General features: G+C 42.8%; 2 protein-coding genes and 1 long non-coding RNA gene across 4 annotated transcripts in view; 2 read left to right on the forward strand and 1 right to left on the reverse strand.

Moving 5' to 3' along the window:
• Nucleotides 1-15,590, forward strand: part of ppp1r12c (protein phosphatase 1, regulatory subunit 12C) — a 28,141-nt gene extending 12,551 nt beyond the window's left edge. Inside the window, exons 9-20 of one of the 2 annotated variants that reach the window (XM_019879921.1) lie at nucleotides 734-846; nucleotides 942-1,009; nucleotides 2,757-2,890; nucleotides 3,010-3,097; nucleotides 4,306-4,423; nucleotides 8,842-8,957; nucleotides 10,127-10,173; nucleotides 11,068-11,101; nucleotides 11,327-11,431; nucleotides 12,024-12,074; nucleotides 12,186-12,236; nucleotides 14,722-15,590. In XM_019879921.1, coding sequence (XP_019735480.1) covers nucleotides 734-846; nucleotides 942-1,009; nucleotides 2,757-2,890; nucleotides 3,010-3,097; nucleotides 4,306-4,423; nucleotides 8,842-8,957; nucleotides 10,127-10,173; nucleotides 11,068-11,101; nucleotides 11,327-11,431; nucleotides 12,024-12,074; nucleotides 12,186-12,236; nucleotides 14,722-14,808 — 1,012 coding nt within the window. In that variant the 3' untranslated portion in view covers nucleotides 14,809-15,590. The remainder of the gene's footprint in view (nucleotides 1-733; nucleotides 847-941; nucleotides 1,010-2,756; nucleotides 2,891-3,009; nucleotides 3,098-4,305; nucleotides 4,424-8,841; nucleotides 8,958-10,126; nucleotides 10,174-11,067; nucleotides 11,102-11,326; nucleotides 11,432-12,023; nucleotides 12,075-12,185; nucleotides 12,237-14,721) is intronic. The other variant, XM_019879922.1, reaches the window with a different exon arrangement.
• A 176-nt stretch (nucleotides 15,591-15,766) lies between these two features.
• LOC109521848 (rho GDP-dissociation inhibitor 1-like) overlaps nucleotides 15,767-25,001 on the reverse strand; it is a 27,163-nt gene continuing 17,928 nt past the window's right edge. The window contains exons 2-6 of the mRNA XM_019879923.1: nucleotides 23,695-23,883; nucleotides 22,685-22,768; nucleotides 20,854-20,930; nucleotides 19,394-19,457; nucleotides 15,767-17,381 (exon numbers count right to left, since the gene is read on the reverse strand). Of these exons, the coding sequence (XP_019735482.1) occupies nucleotides 17,182-17,381; nucleotides 19,394-19,457; nucleotides 20,854-20,930; nucleotides 22,685-22,768; nucleotides 23,695-23,881 (612 nt within the window). The 5' untranslated portion in view covers nucleotides 23,882-23,883 and the 3' untranslated portion in view covers nucleotides 15,767-17,181. The remainder of the gene's footprint in view (nucleotides 17,382-19,393; nucleotides 19,458-20,853; nucleotides 20,931-22,684; nucleotides 22,769-23,694; nucleotides 23,884-25,001) is intronic.
• LOC109521849 (uncharacterized) lies at nucleotides 17,347-24,761 on the forward strand. Its single transcript, XR_002169443.1, has 3 exons — nucleotides 17,347-17,427; nucleotides 19,471-19,482; nucleotides 24,750-24,761. It is a non-coding gene; the product is annotated as an uncharacterized LOC109521849 (long non-coding RNA).

Genomic DNA, 25,001 nt, shown 5'->3' on the forward strand with positions numbered 1-25,001 from the left:
GCTTATGTATGGGCACACCTTAAGTTCAGAGGAGCCAATCAGCGCGTCGTTATCGCCGACATGCCCTGCTCAGCCAGGGTCTCCAGTTAGTCAAACATTATACAACACACAGTCGCGCTGCTGCGGTCCTCTGCAATACATCTGTTAGTGCACGCAAAGAATACAACGGATAATTTTAACAAGTGATCGCGGTAATGCGCAGATTATAGTCCACAAATATAAAATGTATAACGTAAAAATCACTTTATAAATTATTATTTTATACAATTTGCCACGGGTCCGGACAGAGGAGTTCTGGACAGAGGAGGTCCGGACAGAGGAGGTCGGCGGTCCGGTCGTGGATCGCGGTCCGCCAGTTGAGGAAGGCTGGGCTAAAGCTTATGTTACCTTGAAAAGCATAAGCCGTTTCTCAAATTTATTATCGGATTTGATAATTCTCAAAGTTCTAAAACGCATTAGACATCTTTAAATACACCTTGAATGTTTTAAATGTCCTCTCATGGCCACCGCCTTATTTTGATGTGTTATATTGAATCTTCATATTGGTGTCCTTGTATATCTCAATTCATCGCAAAATGACATTTATTGGCATGAAATAAGTCAGCATACTCTTGAGGGGGTTTTTTTGGGGGGGGAGGGTTTGTAATTGTATGTTTTCATGGTGTTCACAAAATTCAGTGGCACCCAGCGAAACACTGCATGCTAATTTCTTCCTCTACTTTGATGCCACTAGGAGCTCAGTGTGCAGGATGAGCAGTAAAGAAAAGTTGAACCTGCAGGACCAATCAAAAGAAAGGGGTGTCTCGGCTGGTCTGGAACTAAGCGAGGACAAGGAGAGCAGTCCCGGTAAAACGGCTGTTATGACTGGCTTGTAAAAGTTATTTGTTTTCCATTCTTGTCAACGTTCAGGCTCAACCAACAGTTTGTTGTTGTATCTCCAGAGAGCTCCACTGTATCCAGTCCAGACACTGAAAGTGGGACCACATCTGCAGTCAGTCCAGTTGACAAGGTGATACTTACATTTGTGGGTTCATTCACTGTACAGTGGTACCTCTACTACGAATGTCTCTTCATACGAAATTTTCAAGCTACGAAATGTCTCAACAGGAAAATATTGCCTCTTCTTACAAAAGAAATTTCAAGATACGGAAGGTAAAAATACAGTATCGCCCGCTACAGGCAGCTCCGATTTTCATGAACACAACATACTTATAGCTGCTCTGCCATTGGCTATTACGGATTATCATCCTGGCGTCCCATTGGCTAAGAGGGACTTCTACCGTATTTGTGTGTGTGTGTGTGTGTAGATAGTTGGTGTCGATGCAGCCTCCTCGTCATTCGCCCAGGAGGTGTTCTGATGGTTTTACGTAAATGTGAATCACCCAGAGAAAGTGTTCACTGTTCGGATGATCGCTCACTATGCTGATGTTTGCTTTGGACATTTTCGAAGGATTGTTCAAAGCCGACAAAAGCAAACATCCTTGGATCAGTTCTTAACAAATCGCCAGGCAAAAACCACTTTGATGTGAGAACATGAACTGAAGAAGGCAAAAAAGATGAGGATGCAGTTAAAAGTTAAATGAACATAATTTTTATTCTTTTTTCTTTGTTTTTTTACATTATGCACAACTCTCATTTATTGTGCAATGATCTAATTGTAACATGTATTTGTTACATACAATTATGCATTTTTACGCTTCAGGAAACATTTTTGTCTGAATTTTGGGGTGGCTTGGAACGAATTAGGGCATTTGCATGGAAAACGCATCTCTACAAAATGTTCTAGTTAAGAAATTTCTTCCAGAACCGATTAATTTCGTAAGTAGAGGTATCACTGTATATCAAAAAGCCCCCTCATATGTCACGGCAGTTGTTCAAGAATCTATGGTTTGGTTATTGCTCATATATGTAGCATTCAGGTGACAGGGCATTGTAAAATGCATTCAATTTAAACTGTATTGACACGCATTTTCCAAAACAATGCGTCTCAGTTCCTGATAGATTACTTCATTGGCACAGTGTTGCTGTTTTGATTGAACTTCTCTACCCTGTAATGCGTGACAGATGTTGGCAAGATTTGAAAAGAAAACACCAGCTGCCTGCCCTCTCCCTGGCTTTGACGTGTGTCTGTATTCTGTGTAAAATCTACCCGCATGGAATTGGAACGGTTGAGCTTTACGTGTACTTGTAACGGGTTGGAATCAGATGTCTTGGTAAGTAGTTGATTGCCTGACACATGGACACCAGCCAATCTGTGGGAGCAGGACTTGCCGGAGTTTTTCAGGATCAAATAATTATTTTACCCAATAAAATGCACAACATTTTACAAGTTGTATACTCTTGACTGGCGAGCAGTTTACAGGGTGTACCCCACCTACTACCACACAGTCAGCAGGGATAGGCTCCAACACATCCGCAACCCTTGTAAAGATAAAATGTGGGGGGTTTTCTGTTCATACAATAAAATGGATCACTTTTTTCCCCCCATGCATTTTTGACAGACATTTTGTACATAATCATAATCAACCACCCAAAAACGAGACTGTTTATTTAATTGAAAGTGAACAAATTTGCAAATTCTGCAGAGGATCAAAAAGTTATTTCCTTCACTATCACCACATTTCTCTTGTTCAACATTTTGCATTCGCTTATTTAGTGGGGAGGAGGGGTTAAATGATGCTTGATAAAATGTCTACAAAGTGGTGTGTAGATGGATGGCCATTGAAATTTGTGGTGTTTGTATTTTCGCAATGTAGACATCAGACGAGAGAGGCGGCGAGGAAGACAAGGAGCAGGACAAGGCGGTTCGCACTGCAAGAGTCCAGCCCACCCCTCATACGAGGGACAGTACATCTGAAAGTCCCAACACACCCACTACTGAGCGCCGCAAGTATGAAACGCACAACTACATACTGATTATCGAGTGAATTCTTAAAGGAACTTTTCAAAAGGTGCACTAAATGCATATGTGGCTCTTCCTTGAATTGTCCTTTCTTTGCGTTTGTTCAGGTTTCAGGCTCCAGTAAGAGATGAGGAGTCTGAGTCTCAGAGGAAGGCTCGCTCTCGACTCTTGCGACAGTCCCGTCGCTCCACTCAGGTATGCAGAGGGGGTTGGAAGTGGATTGCATTTCGGTCTACATCTTTCTATTCAGAGTTGTTGTAATGTTTGGAACGTGATCGACTGTAGTAAGCAGATGCAGCAAATATTTCACGTAAAGTGTTTACACGCACCAATGTCAACAAAGATAAATGTTGTCAAATTTGGTAATGGATTTGACCATCCATAGCTGGGCTTGCATGGCGCAATGCAATCCGATTAGAATGAAATTGAATTTCCAAACCGCATGAAAGTGCTCCATCTCAGTCAGAATGAAGAGACTGAATCCGAACGGAATGTGATTCCGATTGACAGGGGTGGTATGTTTTTTCCAATCCGATAAGAAGTCATGTATACACTGTCTGCACATGCTCCGTTTTGATGTAAATAAAATCGCCAGTCTGCGAGGGTCAAGTTTCTTTTTAACTGCTAGTAACTTGTTTTTAGTCAGCATTGCTTTGCTAAAATTGTAAAAAGAATCACAACTACTGCGTAAATAGACAACTGACTTCTTGACTATCTTGATAAATCTCGAGATGTTGACGGCGATCTGCGTGCCACATGTCTGTACAAAGACCGTTCTGATGAAATGTAGAGGCACATGTTAATGGCAAATCGGAATTGATCACATTGCATGTAAACAGTTGACCAGAGTTCTTCAGTCGGAATGATTTAAATCGAAATATCAAAAAGTCAGCACACATTGAATTTCCCAAGAACAAAATGAAGCTTTGCCTTACTAAAGTTTTCTCATGTCTTCGCGTGTCATGTGTATAAAACAATGACAATTACAATCCATTGTAATTGCTGGCCCAATTATTTTCTGTTGACCACTGTCCTTTTTATGCTTTGTATTGGATTGGAGATTTATTATTTGACGACTTTAACAATGACATGAGGGCATGCCAACCATTTGACTCCCCACTAACAGAAGTCTGACCTGATTAATGAAATTAGAAGCGACCTCTTCAGTTCATGTCGATAAGTTAATGCTGTAGTGGTGAAGCATCGCCTGCTGTGAATATTCAGCTGAAGACATTTATTCATCTCCTTGGTAAAAGCAAAATTTGAATTAACCTTGGTGCCGACAGATCTCATGAACATGGGTGCTTAATCCCAAACTTTATAGTCTTGCTAATGCTTGTGAACTCCACTTCCTCTCGAAGACAACTGAAAGTTCTTTGGGAATTGTGCTTTGGCTATTTCAGGGTGTGACCTTAACAGACCTAAAGGAAGCTGAGAAGACTGTGTCTAAAGCTGCGGATCCCCTGCCTCGTAACATTCAGCCCGTCAGCCCCATCATCACTCTCACGCCTGCTGAGAGGGGTGAGTTTGGTTCTGTAGACATTCCATAGTGACTCCGTGTTTTCTATTCATATTAACATTTCTATTCTTGTACCCTAGTAAGAATGAAATACGATTTTTTTTTTCGTTGCTAACATTCAGTCACTTAAATATAAACAGGCTAACATTGCTCATCAGAGCTCACAATTTTTTTTTCAGTCAAGATGTTGCCATGTGCCACTGATTGAACATATTAAAAAAAAATCCAATTATTAAATGAAAGGTTAAAAGAAGAGGCAGCAACAGATTTCGTTCTTCGATACAAATGTTCTGTCGACATTCCATAGCTACTCCCTGTTGTCTGTTCATCTTAACATTTCTACTCTTGTACCCTAGTAAGAATGAAGTATGATTTTTTTTTTTTTGGGGGGGGGGGGTCCATCATGAACTTCCGTTGCTAACATTCCGCCACTTATTTCTCACAATTTTTTTTTTCTGACAAGCCAAGATGTTGTCATGTGATTGAACATATACAAAACAAATCAACACACTATCAAAAAGAAACGCAGAAGAACGGCAGCAGGAGATTCAGTTGTTCGATTCAAATGTTCAATAAGAGTAGGGAACTTAATGGTCAGCTATTAACGCCGAAAAACCTCGAGGTTTTGTGCACGTTGGTCAAAGAAGTCTGAGCGTAGACTCCCGAATGCTTAGCAAGTAAGCGGCTTAGGGTCGCCAAAAAAAATGCCAAAAAAACATAGACAATTACTCGGGAGCATGTAACCAAGGCAGACACTCTTGAGGCTGGAACACATGACAGCAATGTGGCAAGACACAGTGTGGAAGTCAAGGATCTTCTGGCACAGAAGTATTAGAGAAGCTGCCACCAAGCTAATGTGGCTCAGGTGAGGGTCCTGGTTTGCTGGCGCCGTCTGCCCGTTGGTCTGAAGGTGGTCTCCAGACAAAAGGCTGGTTGAAGTCTCCAGGCGCAACAGACGGCCTTCCAGACACGAGATGAACTGCGGCCTCCTGTCTGACACAATGTCCATGGGGATTCCGTGGAGCCTGAAAACATGCTGGACTAGGAGGTTAGCATTGTCTCAGGCAGTTGCGAGTGGAACAAAATGAACTACCTTTGAGGACCGATCAACGATAGTGAGAATGGTGTTGTTGGGGAAGACCGGTAACTAAGTCCAATGGCAGAGAAGGAATGGGTAAGGGACGCAGGAGACCCGCCAGGGCTTGTTGGGAAGCTTTGTTGTGAGCGCATACTGAGCATGAGGCAACTAAGGCACGGACATCTCCAGCCACTGATGGCCGCCAGAAGTGCCGCTTGATAAGAGAGCGTCCAATGAACCGCGGGGTGACATGTGATCCGTAAAGTGGAATGAACAGTCTCCCTGGTGGACAGGAGTCCACCACTTGCTGCAGTGTCATCTTGTGTTGGCCAACCAGTGTTCACTGTGCAGAGTGCGCAAGCTTCAGACGCTCTGTGTCTGTGTTTTGGACGGAACATTCTGTCATGTGTTGTGAGGCAAACAAAAAGACTAGGACCCAGGAGGCAGACATAGGCAGCCAAAATAAAATATTTTGTCCAACGTAGCAACACAAAATTACTACACTCAAAAAAACAAAACTATCATGTACTCAAGCAAATAAAGTAGCAAGTGAAAATCACCTTGCGGGAAATGCTCGTGACAACAAGGAGAAAGCAGGTCATCAGTAGTGATGTTACAAATGGAACTGGAGTCGCGAGTCATGCCCCGCACGAAGGGGGCATGGTTAAATGGAGCCCGTATCGAGGCTCGTCTCGTTTTTTCCTCATATCACGTGACCGAAGGTAAACGAGGCCCCGTTTTCAGCGATCACGTGACTGACTCACGTCGTGATTCGCGCTCCATAAATAGGTGCGGAAAACCCATGAAGAGTCCCCCGCATGACCGTCTGACGTGAGTCTTGGATCATTGCTGCGCTACTTCGACTGCTTGAGAATGGAGGCGGAGCCACCCAAAAAGCGAAGGACTTCACTAGTTTGGGAGCATTTCGAACAGATATCTCCCAACACTGCGAGAGGGTTTTCTCAAAGGCAGGGGAAATCATATCCAAAAAAAGGAATCGACTGAGCCCCAACACAGTCAAAATGATTTTATTCCTGAACAAAAATCAATAAAATACACCATTCCCTCTATCCAATGTGTGTCCCAGTTACACAAGCACATTAAGTAACTGAACATACCACTGACAAATATGCAGACAATATTTAATGGACAAAACTTCCATTATGACTGGTTTGTTGCCTGTTAATCACATAACATCTGCGTTACATCAAATGACCAACAGATGTCAGCACTACTAAATGAGCTATTAAATGAGGCCTCGACTGATCAGCCGTTTGGCGAAGCAATTGGCCCAAAAGACTCGATACATTCACGGGCCTTCATTCCGCTATCACTAGTCATCAGGCGACTCTTGAGACCAGAATGCATGGCAGGAGGGGAAGAAAAAAAAAAGCAACGTGGCCAGACACAGTGTGAAAGTCAAGGATCTTCCGGCACAGAACAATGGGAAAAGCTGGCTAAATAGGCAGCCACCTTCTCAAGCTGATGTGGCCCAGGTGAGAGGGTGAGGCTCCGCCCCTGAGTTCGGCACCGCTGCCTTCCACGCTCCTGGGCTGAAAAGAGGGAGAAGAGAGCAGAGAAGGGGGCAGGGGAGGAGCAGAAGTAGGCAGAGCAACATGGCAAAGGCGAAAGAGAACCATGACAATAAGTGTATTTATTCAATACTTCTCTTATTTCATGTGTAATTTAACTTGTATTTCTGATTCATTAAAAAAAATTGTGAAAATGAAATTGTGACTTTATAATAAAAACAAATCTTGATGCTCTATTTTGGCAAAATTGCTCATCCCGAAAAAGGAGTAGGAAGTTTTTTTTTTATTAAAAAAACAAAAAAAAAACCAAAACTAATTCTGAATAGACTCGTCTTAACTAATGATAATGAAATAGGAAGCATATACGGTATACTTTATATATCTAAAAATAAGAGGTCCATGTTAAGTAACCACGAGATTCAAGATATGGTTGCCAACTGCTTCATCATCATCCTTTTTTTTTTTTTTTTTTTGCGCTTATACCTGATTGGTATGTTTTTATTTATCACTCGCGTTAACAAATATTTTTAAACATAAAAAAGAGCTGCATGTTTTTATATTCAAAATCATGGCCATTCCACAAGCAGAGATGAAAGTCCTCCGGATTTTCCCGGAATTCCGGGTTTTTCAAATTTTTATGAATATTTCTCCGGAGAATTGAGGAAAATTTGCATAATCCGGATATTTGTTGACAACATTGAACGAAGACGCGTTTGAGTTCGTTGTATTGCTTTCACGAGCGTAGCCATATTGAGGCACTAACACTAGTAACAGTAAAGAGATTTTTGTTTGTGTAATAACGACAGAAGGCATGATGGCGTTTGACTAATGGTTTAGTAGAACGAATAGCAACTCGCAACAACAGTAGCAAGCGTCATTTTGCCTCTTGGGTTATACCATCTCAACTAGAACGTGGGGGATAGTCCCCAAACAATTTTCGTCTCTTTATAAACACACCTGCTAAACCCCAGTGGAACGAATAAAAGAGGCCGTCAACAAGACAGTTGTCGTAAAATATATATTTGGCCAAAAAGGGAAAAACACAGAGTGGCATAAAGTCGTGGCCGGCCCGCTTAGCTTGAGTGGAGTTGCCACAACAGTAATACCCTCGCCTCGCATTCTCATGGCCTCGCCATATCTTGGAGATTTCGAAATTTCGGCCCGAACGGAAGCCACAAAGGGTACACGTGTGCACACAAAAGGAAGATTAATCATTGAATGTCGAGTATTTGAATAGCGTTTTGTGTAAACTAATTCATGCTTGATCGGCCAAGTGCGTCCGCGTGTGTGTGTGTGTGTGTGTGTGTGTGTATATATATATACACACACACACACACACACACATTTATTTATTTTTTCCGGAATTTTCAGAAAAGTCCACTTTCATCTCTGCACAAGTTTCATTCCACTGCTTTAAGTGTCTGACGGTTTTTATGGTCATCTTCTGAGTGCTGTGGCAAAGTAAATTTTGTACATTTCCTGTGCTGTTTTGAATTTCACCACTGTAATCCATAACATTTGAGTATATTGAAATTGATCAGTAGTTCAGTGGTTGGTTCTATGTAACCAACTTGATTAATAATTTTGATTGCATTATTTATAACTTAAGGATTGGACAAGTGTTGCTTTTATATCTGGTGCTCCATATTTCCACACTATAAATCATACATGGCAGTGAGCAGTGGCGTGTGTATGATACCATGATTGGCTTGAGAAAGATATCGACTGTTCACATTGGAGTTCGATATTTTTGTAGTTTGTGATTGGTGTGATTCATCAAGAGTGTGAGCACGTTCTGCATGTGTTCCAGATACAGACCCAGTGAAGCAGGAGGAGCCTGAGGGAGACAGGCGTCTGGGAGTGAAGGACAGGAGGCGAGTGAGAAAAGAGAGACGCTCCACTGGCGTCATTCAGCCGAGTGGAGAGGTGGGAAGGACGCTCGCTGCACATTCGCGGGCCAGCAGTTGCAAATTCACCCTTACATGGCTTTGTTTTTCGGAACCAATAATAAAAATATGTTTTTGTTCTCATTTCTTTTTTGCTACCAGCGATAACGGACCGAAAAATCAGTTATTTTATTCATCATATATTTGTTTCACGGGCCGAACATGCAAACTCCACACAGGAAGACCGGAGATTGAATCGAACTCTGCACTGTGAGGCTGACACACTAACCAGTAATCCACTGTGCAGCTATTTGTTGCAGACATCGTGAAATCTGTTGATAAGGTCATTCCATGGATCCGCCATTCAAAACAAAGGAAGTCCTACTTGAGCAATCCAAGTTGTGCAAGGAACTGATCGGGATGTCATTATTTTACACACAACCTAAAGTCACAGTTTTAAAAAAAAATGTTAAAAAATAATCATCATAGTTCAACATAAATGAAACCTGAATGTGTTATACATTCAACTACTGAATAACACAAACACACATGAGAAAGATAGATGTCCTTAAATGCATGGCACCACACAATGCATTCGGAAACCTCCCAAAAGATTTTTTTTAAACAACATAGGTCATACATACATACATACAACATATGTATGTATGTATGAATGGGGGGGGGGGGTGACCCACATTATCTGCGTGGAATGAGGACCAGGCCGCAAATAGCAAAAATCCACTTATTATTGACACATGAATATGAAATATGTTTTTGGTTTTGGGGGTTGAATCGGTAATCAGTAATTTTTTTTGTCTGCCAAAAATCTGCATCAGCCCCCAAAAATCCATAGCAATTGGGGCCTATTCACATTATATGCTGATCAAATTTTTCATGCCTGATGCCCTCCATCCTGACACATACCAGCCGTTTCCCGCAGTGGGGCAATCCTCCCTGACCAGGATTTGAACCCGCATCCTAATCTTCGAAGGCAGTAGCCTTACCCAGTGAGCCATTTAGCTGTCACAGATTTCCTTATGAAAGTTGCATTAAAACTTCAACTTCAAAATACATCAAAGTAGTAGAAATTAACCCTGGTACCCAGCAAGTGGGTCAGGAAAACAACCCACGGCATTTTCGATGTGTGTTTGAAATGCAAATATTTGAAAATGTCCTAGGTGTGTTGCTGACAACCGGTTTGTGTTTCAGAATGATGAAGAGGATGCTCATTTAGATGATTCAGACAATGCCTCAACGTGAGTTATATCTTTCTATTGAACCTTATATATTGCTTTATTGTCTTAGTAGAAGCATAATCTGCCGTGATAAGTTGTCAGTGGCGGGCCTTGACTCGGCACCCAGCCCCGCCAAATGCTGGCTACCCTCAGCCTTCGAGCCGCCTCTGTCTATTCAATCTGATTTTATTTATTTATTGACTGACTGACTGAATGACATCAGTCATAACCAGACATTTCAATTCATTCCATTCGGCATCTAACAGCAATCCTGAGTCTGAAGGCTCAGGGAAATTCCATTCATATGGCAACACATAGAAGCTGCAATCCTGAAAATGCTGTCCAATGTCTTTTAGTCAAGAGGTATTTGAGCCGTGCTTTGTCTAGTCCCAGGGCCTGTTTGTCATGGGTGACCTTGCCAGGGCCGCAAAGCCCCAGACAACTTAGCTCTGAGGATCACTGGGACACACAAACCCCTCCAGCGTGAAAAGGCGACAGCCACTGTCAGCTATAGAATTTGGTTGGTTGAATATTTTTTGGGGTCAGTCCTGCAAATAAGGGGCTATGGACTGGTGTGTTTTAACAACATCACATGGACTCAGCGCTTTTGAGTGAGAACACTGCATGACTGATGTGAGCTTCTTTTCTGCCAAACCAGTTCCATCGTGTTATCAATAGCACATCCAGTTGGTTCTGTGTACCAAGCTGAATCATGCCTCTAAATCCTTTTGAAGGAATTTGAATCTGTCCCCAAGTATCTTCACGTCGCTCCAGTTGGTCTCTCGGATGTCTGCGAACATATTTAATGTGCGCCCTGCTTCACTTGCAATGAGATATTTTTTTTGTGTTCATTCATGAAGACAAGTAAAGCAGTTGTAATCTGTTTTGCCATCTGTGTTCTGTGTTTCTCTGCAGTGCGAGTGGATTAGGGGACGCTGACTACAGGATGGTACGTGTCTGAGCTCCTCCCCATGCAGAAGCTTGCACATACCTAAAAAAGAAAACACAGCAGTGCTCTTCTGGCTTCAACTAGAAGTGAACAGAGTTGCTGGATGTCCGGAATGCTCATCAAGTTATTTCCAGCCGACTCTTTTTGCGTGGACATTCCAACCTTCAGCAGAACCTCCCTCTTCTGATCAATGACGGGTCATACATTTGTGTGCTTCCCCTCCAGCTCTACTTCCAGATACTGCAGCAGAACCTCGCACTGAAGGACAAGCTGCAGGAGATGGAATTGCTGCTCAGCCAAAACAAAGTGGACCTGGAAAGACTCAGACAGGTCGGGCCAGTTTGTCGGTTTGATTCGGAAAAACTAAGTTTAGCTCACTATATCGTGAGGACCCGGACAGCAGGGGAGGGTTGCAAAAGGCTGGAAATTTCCAGAAAGCTCCTGTTAGAGTTCCATGGGAGATGAATGCTTTCATGCACCCAGTAATGACAACCTGTAACCCGACAACATGATAAACTGTCCACTGTAGTAGCCGCTGTCCCTGAAAGGGTTAATATGCTGAAATTTGGAAATATTCCACATTGGAAACTTTCCATCCGAGGAATAAAGGGCAATTTGATGGAAAGGTCAAATTCAAGGATAAATATCAAGAATTTGTCCTTTTGTTGAACATCTAAAAAAAAAAATCTTACTTGAGTGTCGGTGGATGAGAAAAAAAACACTTGTGAAATTGGGTTACTTGTAAATCCAGATACCGTTCTACTTGGCAACCTTCACTTCCTGGTTCGGCCCACTCAATTTTCGTTCATTTCCATTTGATGATCGAAAGTTGATTTCCAACTTTGAAAACTGCTGGAATTGTTCAACGCAAAGCTCGAAGCGCAAGCACAGAGTTTGACTTGACAAATTCTCTCTGTGACAGAGTCAAGATAGCAGTACAGAGAGGCCTGCCCTTTTGGAACTCGAGAGATTTGTAAGTGCGCTCCACCACAACACGAGCACCTCTTTGTGCTCTTGTGAATGACGAAAGGCAAAAAAAGTTTTTCTTCTGTGGTAGTCACTTGACTTTTGTGTTGCGTTGTAGGAGAAGTTGGCCCTCCAGAGGAGAGCAGTGGAACTGGAAGACGAGTTGAAGGTTCTGACTGACTTCACGATGCTCACAGTAATACGTAGAGTTCACATTAAGAAGTGCAGCTTTTACTGTGTTACTGCAAAGAGCCACATCGCGCGCGCACGCACACACACACACACGAGCTGCAGTAGTTACTTACTACTTGGGTCAGCTTGCTACATATTTGACCGAATATCGACTTTTGAAGCGACGAACCTCCCGTCAACGACCCGATACACGTACACACACATGCACACACACAGGCACGCACAGACACAGAGATGAGCGAGAGCCAGAACTTCACTGAACAAGAACGAAATCGAAACACGCAGAAATACCCCCCACGCCCCATTTCCTCCTCCCAACGCTCGCCCTCGACTTGGGACCAGTCGGCAGGCTCCGGGTCGATCGCGATTGACGTATTGGGCAACCCTACCTTTAAAGCTGACGAGGTTAGCGCTTAGCGCTGAGCACCGTTGTTTGCGCATGAGCGGTGATTCAGTTGTCATCTGATTGGTTGCTCTGTATGTCAATCAAGTAACAGGATTGATGATAGGCTGACGTAGTTAGTTCTGTGTATGTAGCGCCGTTGTTTGAATGGCAGCGCCAACAACGAGGCGTTTTCGACGCTTGTCATGTGAAAGCCCGGGAGCCGCATTGAGCCAGCCAAAGAGCCGCATGCGGCTCGCGAGCCGCGGGTTGGCCACCCCTGGTGTAGACAATGACTAGCGACTTGGCAGAAATGCCTGTGTTACTCACGCTCACCTCTAGGGACACCCATGAAATTTTGGAAAGTTTTTGCAGGGTAATTCACGAAAAACCTCGCAAAATCAGTTTAAAAACCATGAAGGGGCTACATTGCGCTCATTGACACACATGTGTTGACAGACTCGTAAATTCAAGTTTTCAAAGTAACAGAACGTAACATGTTTATAGCAACCCCTCCACCCCACAGTAACAGGTCAAAACCTCCATAAGCCACTTCATTACAAAGCGCTGTATCCTAACAGTGCTTTAAAAAAGTTCCTTCTCATCTTTCAGGTTTGTGTTTGTTTGTTTCAGGGTGCATACCACATTTGTTTTTTTTTTTCTTGATGAGGGTCGTTGTTTTAAATGATTCTTTCCAAGGATTTATTTTTGCAGTTGTCGATACTTTGATGTTATTCATCGTGCAAGGCACAGTATTGCCTTCAATTTAAGTTGCACTGTCATTTGCCAACACTATCAGGAATACTGATACAAGCTGAAAAGTTTAACCAAAGTTGAACTTCATTGTCTTGATTAAGAATTTCGACATACCCTAAAGAATTCAGGCTGTAAGATAATGTTGATTATGTAAGAGGAGTGGCTTGGCGCAGCAATTTGCTCCCATTTACATATGATATGATTCGTCGACTAATTCCAACGACAATCATCTATCCATCCATCCATCTATATTATGATCTGCTTATCCTCACAAGGGTTGCGACGCGTGCTGGAGCCTATCCCAGCTATCTTCGGCAGCAAGGGGGACACACCCCGAATTGGTTGCCGGCCAATCGCAGGGCACACATTGACGAACAACCATCCACACTCACACTCACACCTAGGGACAATTTAGAGTAAATAATTAACCTATGGTGCATGTTTTTGGAATGTGGGAGGAAAGCGGAGTACCCAGAGAAAACCCACGCAGGCACAGGGAGAACATGCAAATTCCACACAGGAAGGCCGGAGCAGGAATCGAACCCTGCACCTCTGCACTGTGATGCCAACGCGCTAACCAGTCGCCCACCGGGCCGCCCACTTGTCAACGAGCAAAATAATAATTTGTGTGTCAACTATCAAAATAATACTGGCAGTCCGAGTTGAGACTTGTCATTGCATAGCCTACACATCCTGGGTTAGTGCTCAACATTAAGCTTTTCATGTGACATGCATAAAATTTGCCAGGGAAGACAGAAAATGAAACCTGAATTAGAAATGGGTGTGTGTTTGCATTTTTGCCTATGCGCGTGTGCATTTGTGTACGTGTGGCGGGGTTATAACCTCCGCCCTCCGAACTGAAACTGCCGCCACACCGTCGCAAACCCTGGTAATACCGTCTCAAACCGCCAGCGTGGACGGGTCTCTATGCACAGATATTAACCCTCATGCAAATCAAATGTAGTTTTGTCCTAGGCGATGTGGTATGACTACTCCTTCAGACATGGGTCAAAAATGCAAAGTCTGCCATCGCAATTATCTGCAGTTTAATAAATCATCTGACCCAATGCTAAGTTAATACGTTGGCATGGGCTCCTCTCACAATGCACTAAATGAACAATGCGGCATTTTAATTAGTTTGGCAGACACAAATCCTCCTGGTTGTGTTCACTCAGGAGATGAGCTTCCACATCCGTTTGGGTTGGAAATCAAGTTTACTGTGGGCGACAATCTCCACCAGCACAAGTTTTTTTGTTTTGTTTTGTTTTGTGTGTTATGTAATTATGGTTAAGATTTGACAGCAGCTTCTTGTTCTTTTCCGAAGGTTCTGGGAGACCTGAAAGCAGACAACCAGAGGCTCAAGGATGAGAACGCTGCCCTCATTCGAGTCATCAGTAAACTGTCCAGATGAAAAAGGAAAAAAAAAAAAAGGAGGACCTTAACGTATTAATCGGACAGAGCAGAGTTACAATTATGTCAAACACAGCCAAGTTTATCCGAACAGAATTTCAGGGCTATTGCATATTTACTGTATGACGACAAAGCTAAAGTGCACCTTCTGTGGGTGGAGGGGCAGGGCTGCATGTCGCTCCTGTTCACATCCTCTTCTAGATTCTGTTTTATGGTTGTTTTTAACTGGAATATTTTACAGGGCTTCTCTCCCCCTTTTTTTTGTTTGTTCAAACTTTTAAGAGACTAAAAGCCATGCTCTTTCATACTTTTGACCTCCGACAGTGGAAAGAAAAAAAAACTGCGCTTGGTTAATAGGAAAACAAAAATGTGCCAAATCCTACCCAAATTGAACAAATGAATGAATGTTGTATTGCCTGTGTTGTTTGTCAGGGTAAATCTGGACTTTTTTTTCCTTTTTAGACTGCTGCAAAGGCGGACCAAACGTGTAATGTTTATTTCTGTGTGCGTGTACAGACGTGAAAATGGTGTACACACAGGCAAGTTCATTGGCATTTCATGTTGCTCTTTTCGAACTGGAGGTTTCTGAATGCATCATCTTGGAAGCAAAGTATACCATTGACCCCAGAATGGATTTCTACTTTTCAGTCGACAAGGCCGGACTGTTCGCTGTTTACTGTACTGCCATTGAAAGAAACGCATTGCATGTCAACTATTGTGTTGCTGTGCCTTTCAAGTATTCTATTTTGTCACAACAGATTAATATTAGGCATAACATCATGATTCTGACTCATTTTTATGTAATTTGTTGTACATATTAGCTTTTGGGTAAAAGTAGCCAAAAAAATGTTACATGGTCAAAAAGTCTTACTGTACAGTTAGAATCAGCCGCACAACAAAACGGAGTTCCAAAATAGGTGTGCGCAATTGTTCCAAGTCAAACCACCACAATTCAGAGCCCAAGTTGAGCAAAATCTTTATTGACCAAGAACAATCACAAATGATATCATGTACAACCCCACCAGCATGCCAGTGATTTCATAGAAACTATACAATGTGAAGGAATGTATGGCGCAGGAATACATACAGTAGCTTCCATTAAAACAACATAAAGGCTCGACTACTACATTCAAATGCGTTGGACCAGCCCAAGTTCATTTAGGGTTTGTTACAGGTTACTTGTTTCAGTGTTCAATTGAAATCCTACTGCTTTAAGGGTTATGTGACTGTTGTCAATGCATTAAAAAAAAAAAAAAAAAAAAAAAAAAAAAAACTGGCTTGCGGCCGATCCTGACGCCGTCAATGTCGCCCGGCGGCGGCCCGCTGATTGCAAGCACAATCCAATCGGAATCAGCTCGGGGGGTGTTGCAGGAGGGCACGTGTACGTTAAGGCAAAAGAGAAACGCCACCAAATCAAATAAGACAAAACATTTGTGACCGTTTTTATTTGAACACTATCATTTGTAATAAGGCTTCAGGCTTTTTTTTGTTTTTCTCCAATTCTTCTAAACATTCATTACCCTGCAATTATATAAGAAGGGTTCATTTTGGGGAGCGTTGGCCATGTGCACAGCCGACAAGTAACCCGTCGAAACAATCTCCACATCAACAGGGCTACAGGTGGGTGTTAGTTGATAGCGAAGTGAGCCCTTGACTTTCAGGCTACCCGGCAGCAAAACTGCGCACAGGGTGATACTAGTCTTGCTTTAACCAATCATAAGGCAGGTTTGGATGACCAATTGGTTCTGGGGCCACGCTCCCATTTGAAAAGGGAGTGCAGGACGACATACGGAGCAGCTCTGAATGAAGGCAGGTATTGGTCATTTTATCAAAAGACAGCAAGCAGGAAAGGAATAATGGATGTGGTGGGGAGACAGCTGATTATCGGTGAGGTTGATACAGTCACACAGTTACACAACCAGTGATACAACTAGATCGAAAGGCAAACTCAAGTTGATTGTACACTTGCTTTAACCATGTACTTCATTCTGAGAGGAAGACAGCATTCTGTTGAAGCGGCGACCAGCAAAAGCAAGAGGGGAGTGAAGCGGGTGGTGGTGTTGCAAAGGGGCAGTGACGTTCCACCAATCCAAGCTTAATGAGGTGATGCGATTGGATGGACAGGGGGCGAGGGAATAGTGCTGCTACTGATGCTAGGAGAAGTCAAAGGAATGTCAGGGTGTTAAGACAAACGAAAGGAGGCGTAAGCAGACAAGGCATAACAACATGAAATGTACAGCGGTAAAAAAAAAAACAAAAACAGGAAGGCCCAAATGGCGGAAGGAGACTGCAGGATTGGGTGGCAGGGCGGCAGGTGTCTCGCGACAGACAGCAGGTAGACATCTTTCACTTGCCGCCCACTCAAAGGCTCGGTTTAGTCTTTCCAGTCTTTCTTGATGTTGAGGTTCCACTCCCAGCTCAGGTGGTCGTGCTTGTCGTCATCGGTAAACTTGGATTTGATGACGTAGTTGCCGCGGGCCAGCAAGCCTTTAGGGGCCTCCTCCACCGTGGTCACAAAGTCATATGCAGCCGGGCGCGGCCCGTAGCTGCCCACCATGTAGTCCGACTTGTCAACTGTGGACACAGAGCGGAGGGCATTACAAGGAAAAAAAATGACAGTGTGCAACGCACAACAAAGGACATCTGAAGGGCTCTTCCGTAATGCCATTGATTATTTTGGGAAAATGCATATTCACCCAGACCGTCGTCGAAGTTTCCCGTCAAAAAGTCCACAGCCAGCTCTGTCATCATTTGCCTCCATTTTGGTCTTTGCCCCCTCCACCTAGTCTGCTTCTCCCCTTTGCTACGAGAAGACATTCTAAGTACTCTCCTGCCTGTCTCTCGGGTCAACTTGGCTGCAGTGGTCCAGTCTTGTGTAAGCTCCTGCTAACTGCTCAGGGCCTGTCTCACCTCTTCTTGCAATGGCTGCATGACATGCTTCCTTTCTCAGCTTCCACCACGCGGCTCTCTGCTCTGTCTTTGTCTTCTTATCCTACACACAGCTGTGTACTGTTTGACATTCTCCCCTACAACTTACAGTGAGTAACCTCTTTCAGATGACATCGTCTGCACAAGATGTTACCCGCCTGCGTGCATCTACCTCTGCCTTTGTTTATCTACTAACAACCACGTCTGTAGTCGCGCGATGTTTGAGACTCTTATGGATTTAAGCCAGGGGTGTCAAACTCATTTCACATGGTGGGCCACATACGGCCTCGGTAGATGTCAAGTGGCCTGGACCATTAAAATTTTACCATACTCTGCTATAAATAACTAAAAGAAAATGTCTCTTTTCTTTGTTTTGGTCTAAAGAAGCACAAGAACATTAGAAAAATGTTGACATTTAATGAACATATTTTTTACAAAACATTTCATGAAGCACCTTAGATTTCCTTAGACAAATGTGCAATTTACTTTTATCATTCACATATATGCATTGCAACCGATCCCACTGATTGTACAGAAGCACACAACTTTAAAATATAGTCATGCATTTTAAGATTAAACGAGATTTGTAAAGAAAGGAATTTGTCAACCATTTACACATGTGCATATAAAATCTAAATGTAATCCCTGCCTACACCTTACAAACTAAGGAGAGTGCTCTTAAATGAGTAAAGAATAAAGAATTGACATGTCCTTGATAGCGTCTTCTGTGTTGGGTCTGTCTCTGTGACAGACTAAGACTGCTGTTGTCTTCTACTCTGATCAAAACAGTGTGTTCCCTAGCGGACATTCCATGAATTGCACCTTATTGAAAATATTCATTCCGGGTCTTATGCATTTTTTTCACTTTTAAATTATCTTGTCAGCCTGATCGAACCTCCTTGGGGGCCGGTTGCAGCTCGCGGGCCCTATGTTTGACACCCCCGATTTAAGCACTGACGGCAGCCAAAGCTGAGGATGGGGATGAGGTGAACCACTTCATAGGAAGCCTCTACAGTTTATTTTCGAGTTCACATCCTCCCTGTGGAGCAGAACCACAACTTATATCAAATGATTTCAAGTTTTATCCTCTTCACTCGATGTGACCCTCTTTTCACCTCCAGGACATTCTTAACCAACTCTTGCTTTGAGATAACCCTTACTCCATTTCGCTTCCAATCTCCATCAAGGTAAAACAAGTTGATACGTGTCCCTTGCTTCTAGACTTACTGCCTCTCCATCTAGTCTCCTAATCATCGTGGCAATCAACTCCCTAGCCTTTGCTGTCATCATCCCACTGTTCAAAATCCCTACTTTCAGGTCCTGGCAGTGTGCTTCCCTCTTCTCTTTGCATCATGGACTCACTCTCCGCCTCTCCTCCATCTACGACCAACAGCAGCTGGATTTCTACTGACAGCGTGTAGATTAACCGGGGCTGCGGCCGCTCCAGTATGAAATTCTTTGGAATGGCTGCTCAGAATTGTTCAGCAAAATTTAAAGCTGGTTCCCCGTCCTGACACGACCCTTTGCATTTATCTGGATTTGGGACCAGGCTAGACTATGTACTGGTTTATGCCCTGTTTGGGTGGGTGCCTTCTGCTGTCACATTTCTGTTGGCTAAAAACAGTATTAAAAAAAAATATATATATATGCTCACTCACTTTTCATTCCTTTCCTGGATGTCTGCTGCACATATTTCAGACCTGAAACAATCTCCCTGTTTACCTGAGGAGGCAAGAAAAATAACATTGTTCTTCAGTTGAGTAAGTTGGTGTTGATCTGTGTTTTGAAGACATCAAATACAGCATTGGCTTCTCGCAAACATCTTAAAATTTAGAAGGACGCTGGAAAACGCTGCAGCAAAATGATTTCTTTCAAGGTACACAATGTACTCATGTTACCACAGGAATCAGTGGTTGCTTCCCATACGCTTTCTCTACTCAACTGACAACAGACAAAGACAACATTTTTTAATCCATTGCATTTACACTTATTTGGCCTAACAAAAGGATTACACAGGTCAGAATGGGGGCTGTGTGCTTGCCAAAGCGACAACATCAATCCTTCCTTCTAAGCTGCATCTGTGGGACTTTCACTTTTTATTATCATATTCTCATTTAAAGAAATGGAAAAGTTGATTTGGCATGGGTTTAACTGAGCGGGGAGAAAAAAACGTGACCCAAAAAAATAATAATAATGCAAGGCGAGCACACGTGCCGTGAAATCACGATCACACAAACGTTGCTCTTCTACGAGCAGTCCGTAAGCGCTGTCCACTCATCACCTTGCCAATCCGCTCCAACTAAATGGGGGGGCGTCAATGCATTCCTGAGAAAGATTGTTTCCGCACAGTTGAAGCACATTATCGGGGCGCTCGTATGATGTGTGAATGGCTCGGTCAACATAGTCAGAGCCCCCCGCCATGCTTCAGTTCATTTTTTATTTTTATTTTAATTAAATTTTTTTTTTTTTACAAAAAGTGAGTTATTAAATTTCACTTTGTCCTGCTTTTTCAAGTTGTTTAACTGATCTGACATCTTAAAGGGCAAGTCAAACCCAACATTTTTTTCAAAATACCTTCTATGGAGATCCACGAGTCTAAACAAGGGATTCTGATTAACATTGCGCTTGTTGGAATGTGACTGAAGCAGTAAAATCCGCATTTGGCCACTTGCTGTTGACTGAATATGACATCACATTTCCTCATGGCTCAGGTAACAACCAGTCATGGCTCAGTTTCAGAAAACAGGAGAGCCGTAGACACCTCAGTGTGAAGAAAATGCTTTAAATTAAGACTGAACACAACTGAGGTAAGAGTTTGTTTTTTGTGTTTGTGTGTGTGTGTGTGTGTGCGTGTGGTGTGTGTGGCCCAGAACCAGTTCTCCAACGTGGGCCGTTATTACATAAAACAAGATACTCGGGTTGTACGAGATTATGTCCACACCAAATTGTCAGAGTAAAAAAAATAAAAATAAAAATCGATATGTAACAAAACGTTCTAACGACAACTATCGTTTGTTTATATCGCTTCAAGTGTCAACAGAGATGATCTGAGGTTTGCACATTTGTGGCCATAATGCGTAGTGTGTAAATACACAGCTGGAAGAAGAGCCACTCTCACCTTAAAGCTGATCTTTATTTTGTATTCAACTCCTTCCTTTAGAACAAAGGCCTCATTCTTGAAGGATTCCAAGTCTCCTGGTAGAAATCAAAATTAAACATGTATCAACATACACCATATCAGGTATCGTGACCAACGTTATCGCCGTCATCAGGAAAATCACAACAGTGGGAAAAGAAGTGTAAAAAAAAAAAATCAATCATCGAAAGCATTGTTTTAGCAAGTTTTATTATTAATACAAAACATCCATGAGGCGTGTCAGGAATCAAATGCAAACAACAAATGACAACTGTTCTATTCAAAGTAATCCCCCTGGAGTCGAGCGCACTTTCCCAGCCGTCTTTGCCAGGCCGTCACGCACTGCTGAAAAGATTCGGCTGAGAGCCTCTGCAGTGCCGTCGTCATGGCCAACTTGACGTTTTCCACGTCTTCAAAACAAGACCCTTTGATGACTTTCTTCAGTTTAGGAAAGAGGAAAAAAATCACATGGAGCCAAATCAGGGGAGGAGGGAGGCGGCTCCAGCACGGGGACGTTCTTCTCAGCCAGGAACTGTCGGACGCTCAGGGTGTTGTGAGCAGGCGTGTTGTCGTGGTGTAGCAGCCACGAGTTGTCCTGCCACAACTCTCGCCTCTTCTCGCGCACTAAACTCAACAAACGCTGCAGGATTTCTTTGTAGACGTGCTGGTTGAACGTCTGGCGCTGTGAAAAGAGCTCCCAATGAACAACGCCCCGCACATCAAAGAATGCGATCAGCAAGACTTTGACTTTGGACTGTTTTGCTTTCTTCGGCCTTGGCGGCGTCGAACTCCTCAGGTGAATGTTCTGGCGTTTGCTCTCCGACTCATGCCGGAAGATCCATGACTCATCACCTGTGATGACTCTCATCAGCAAGTCCGGTTCACTTTCAAGACGCTCGAGGACATCCTGACAGAATTGCATGCGCCGATCCTTGTGGTCGTCGTGCAGGAGTTTGGGCACCATCTTTGCACAGACTTTTCGCAGGGCCAAATCTTCAGTGACAATCTTTCAAACTTTATCCCGGTTCATGCCCAGCTCGTTTGCGATCATTCGAACGATCAAACGACGATCGCTGTGCACCATCTGCCTCACACGCTCAACGTTGGCCACCGTCCTGCTCGTTGAAGTTATAACATTGACTCGTTAACGTTGAACTCTCTTGCCGCTGCTCTATTTCCGTGTTCAACTGTAAAACCGATCGCCTTAAATTTGAACTCTGCGTTGTAAGCATGTCTCTAGCAAAGAGACATTTTGGGGTTGACATATTACCGTAATGATGACCATACACAAAGCGCATCGGATTTTAAGGCGCGCTGTGAGCATTTAAGAAAATGGAAGGCTTTTAGGTGCGCCTTTTAGTGCGGAAAATACGGTAGTTGAGTAGTTACTTGTTGAATAAATAAAAGTTCTAAAATCAATGAATAATTGTTTTAATAATCATGATTTCAATCTCAATCAAAAATAATTGTGATTATTATTTTTTCCCAATTATGATCCTACTGGGATGTGCCAAGATGTCATCACTGTGCGCTGACTGCACAGTGAAAATGTTTTAATTCAGGTGAAGCTTTAGTGGCGCAATATGCTATGCTAAGTGCAGTGCGAAAGGGCCTTCGCAATGCTGTTTGGATTATAATTAGATTTACACAATGTAAACTGCTCGTCAATTTCAACAGTCCAAACAGGCAATGGTGTACTACCGACCTGTATATTATTGCCAAGTAAGCATTTTATTCCTCCTTGTCTTGCTAGAGACATACATGTAAGAAAGTAGGGCATTTCTGCCACATAAACCATCCTCCTGGGACTCACCTTGCAAGTCCAGCACCAGAGGATCTGGGGCGCTTTCACACATCAGAGCCATTTGGGTAACCTGGACATTGGGAACACTGGGGTCTGACAAGAACGGAACAAGCATGAGCTCCTGCATTTCTGACATTCCACATGAATTATGTATTCTAATGAATTGGGCAAAAAAAAAAAATGTCTTCACAACCTGCATTTAATGTTATGTAGATGCATTTGCTTATCGTGTCAGTTATATGTACAATGTATTTGTGTAAACTACAAATTATAGACAACATGCTATAATTCAACCTTTCAATAATAAATAATGCACACTTGACAACAATATACTAAAAGTATTACCGAGTCGTCCATCTTTATCACTTTATACAAACTGTAATGTATAAGAAAACATATGGTTGAGTACTTTACCTTTTACTTTTTACATTGCTCCATTCTGTACAAATACCATTGTAAATGTCAAAGAGTAAAACAAACCAAATTCTTGTCATCTGTTGAGCCCATCATTTGTCTCAGAATGTCCTAAGTAGAACATGAATGAATGGCAGCGCACTAAACTGTTGTTTTGCATGCTGTTGAAGTTAGTGAGCTCGATTAAGCTTCTCTGGCAAAGGGCATACTTATTGTGACCAGCAAAGAGGCATTGCCCCGATAGCTCATGTTCAGAATTGAAATACAGAATGTCAAAAATATGATTTTGTATGCTTCCTGGAAGGACACGATTACATTCCACTTATTCACAGAGTCAAGAGTTACAACTTCAACTTGCAACTCATGACTTAAATCACCTTCAGTTGGCACCTCTACAGTTGGATCATATATTTGACTAACTGCCAAATGAGACGCATTGCTCTCCTTTAGAATGCTTTTTGGAAAGGTTTAATGTAACCAAGTGATGGCTCACACACACAAAACAACAATCAGATTTATCAATATGATGTCATAATCCCTCATATATGCCCGATAATTATCGTGCATCCCTTAAAACAACAACAGAAAGAAAGCAGATGCATTACCAGCTTCAGCCACTCCAGTGCCGAGTAGGGCTTCCTTGTATTTACGTAAGCTTTCGTCATCCTTATCCATCTCATGGATCTCCTGCACCGTTTTTTGGGCAGGTGCCTTGTAGTTCACAATCTCTGGCTCCTCATTTTCTGCGGCGATGGCTGCGAGCTGCTCTGGAGTAACGTCATCCTCAGCCATGTCTGGTGAGAACAAAAATTATATACATTACACTGATAAAGAAAAAACAGTGAAAACAAAACAACAAATGTTGGACCCCATGCTCAAGATGGACATTGGCCTACAAGGAAGGAGGTTGCAGCTGCCTGGAGAAACAGAAATTCACAACGACCAAGAAGAGGAAGGCTGAGGAACTGCGTGCAACAGTCTGATTCTGTAGCTGCTCTGAGCGCAAAAAAATGGCAGCAGCGCCCGTCTTTAAGCTGCTCCTGGTGCTGCTGACCTAACTGTGACTGTGACATGACATCACATCAACTCACTTCTCTGAAATTACATCACCCCTGTGTGAGAGTCATGAAGAGGGGTTAACAATTAGCCAACTGCACAGATATGCATTGGACTATATTTTATATATATATATATATATATATATATATATATATATCTATACACACACGCACACATATATGCAGTACAAAAATATACACACACACACACACACACACACAATTTTGTTTGCGGTCTGGTAGGGATCTGAGGATACTTGAAAATATTCAAAAATTCAAAGTTGAATTGGCTGCCTGAAACCACGTACACTGAAATAAAAAAAAATCGGATGTTGCATTTTCACAGTTTTATTTCGTCAAGTGTATGTATGCACAAAATAAAATCATCTGGCTTTAGATACATGTTTTAAGGAGACTATACATTAACCTAAAAAATGTGACTGGATCCAGATGATTTGATTTCATGCAACCACCTGACGAAATAAAATTGAGTAAATTGAACACGATTTTTTTTTTTTAATTTCAGTGTACATGGTTTAAGGCAGTGTCAGTGTTCCAACATCCACAAACGGCAATTGCTGTCACAACTTGAGATTGACGAGGTACAACGCAGGGTCCACGGTGAAGGGCCCCAGGCTGCCAGATCAGAGGAGGAGGTCATACCAGAGATTGGGAGGCAAGCCCCAATGAATGCAGATGATGACATTGACACTGAGCGAGGCAGCAACTGACCTGAAAGCTAAGATCATGGCGAGAATGAAAGCTGGGCAACCTAGAAACCGATTACAACGGCTATGTGAAGTACCACCTGAAAGTCTCATGGAAAGTGTGAATGCAGCACTGAGGGCGATCCC

Source organism: Hippocampus comes, unplaced genomic scaffold (assembly GCF_001891065.2).
Source record: "Hippocampus comes isolate QL1 unplaced genomic scaffold, H_comes_QL1_v1.1 scaffold280, whole genome shotgun sequence".
In the NCBI taxonomy this organism is placed as follows: Eukaryota; Metazoa; Chordata; class Actinopteri; order Syngnathiformes; family Syngnathidae; genus Hippocampus; species Hippocampus comes.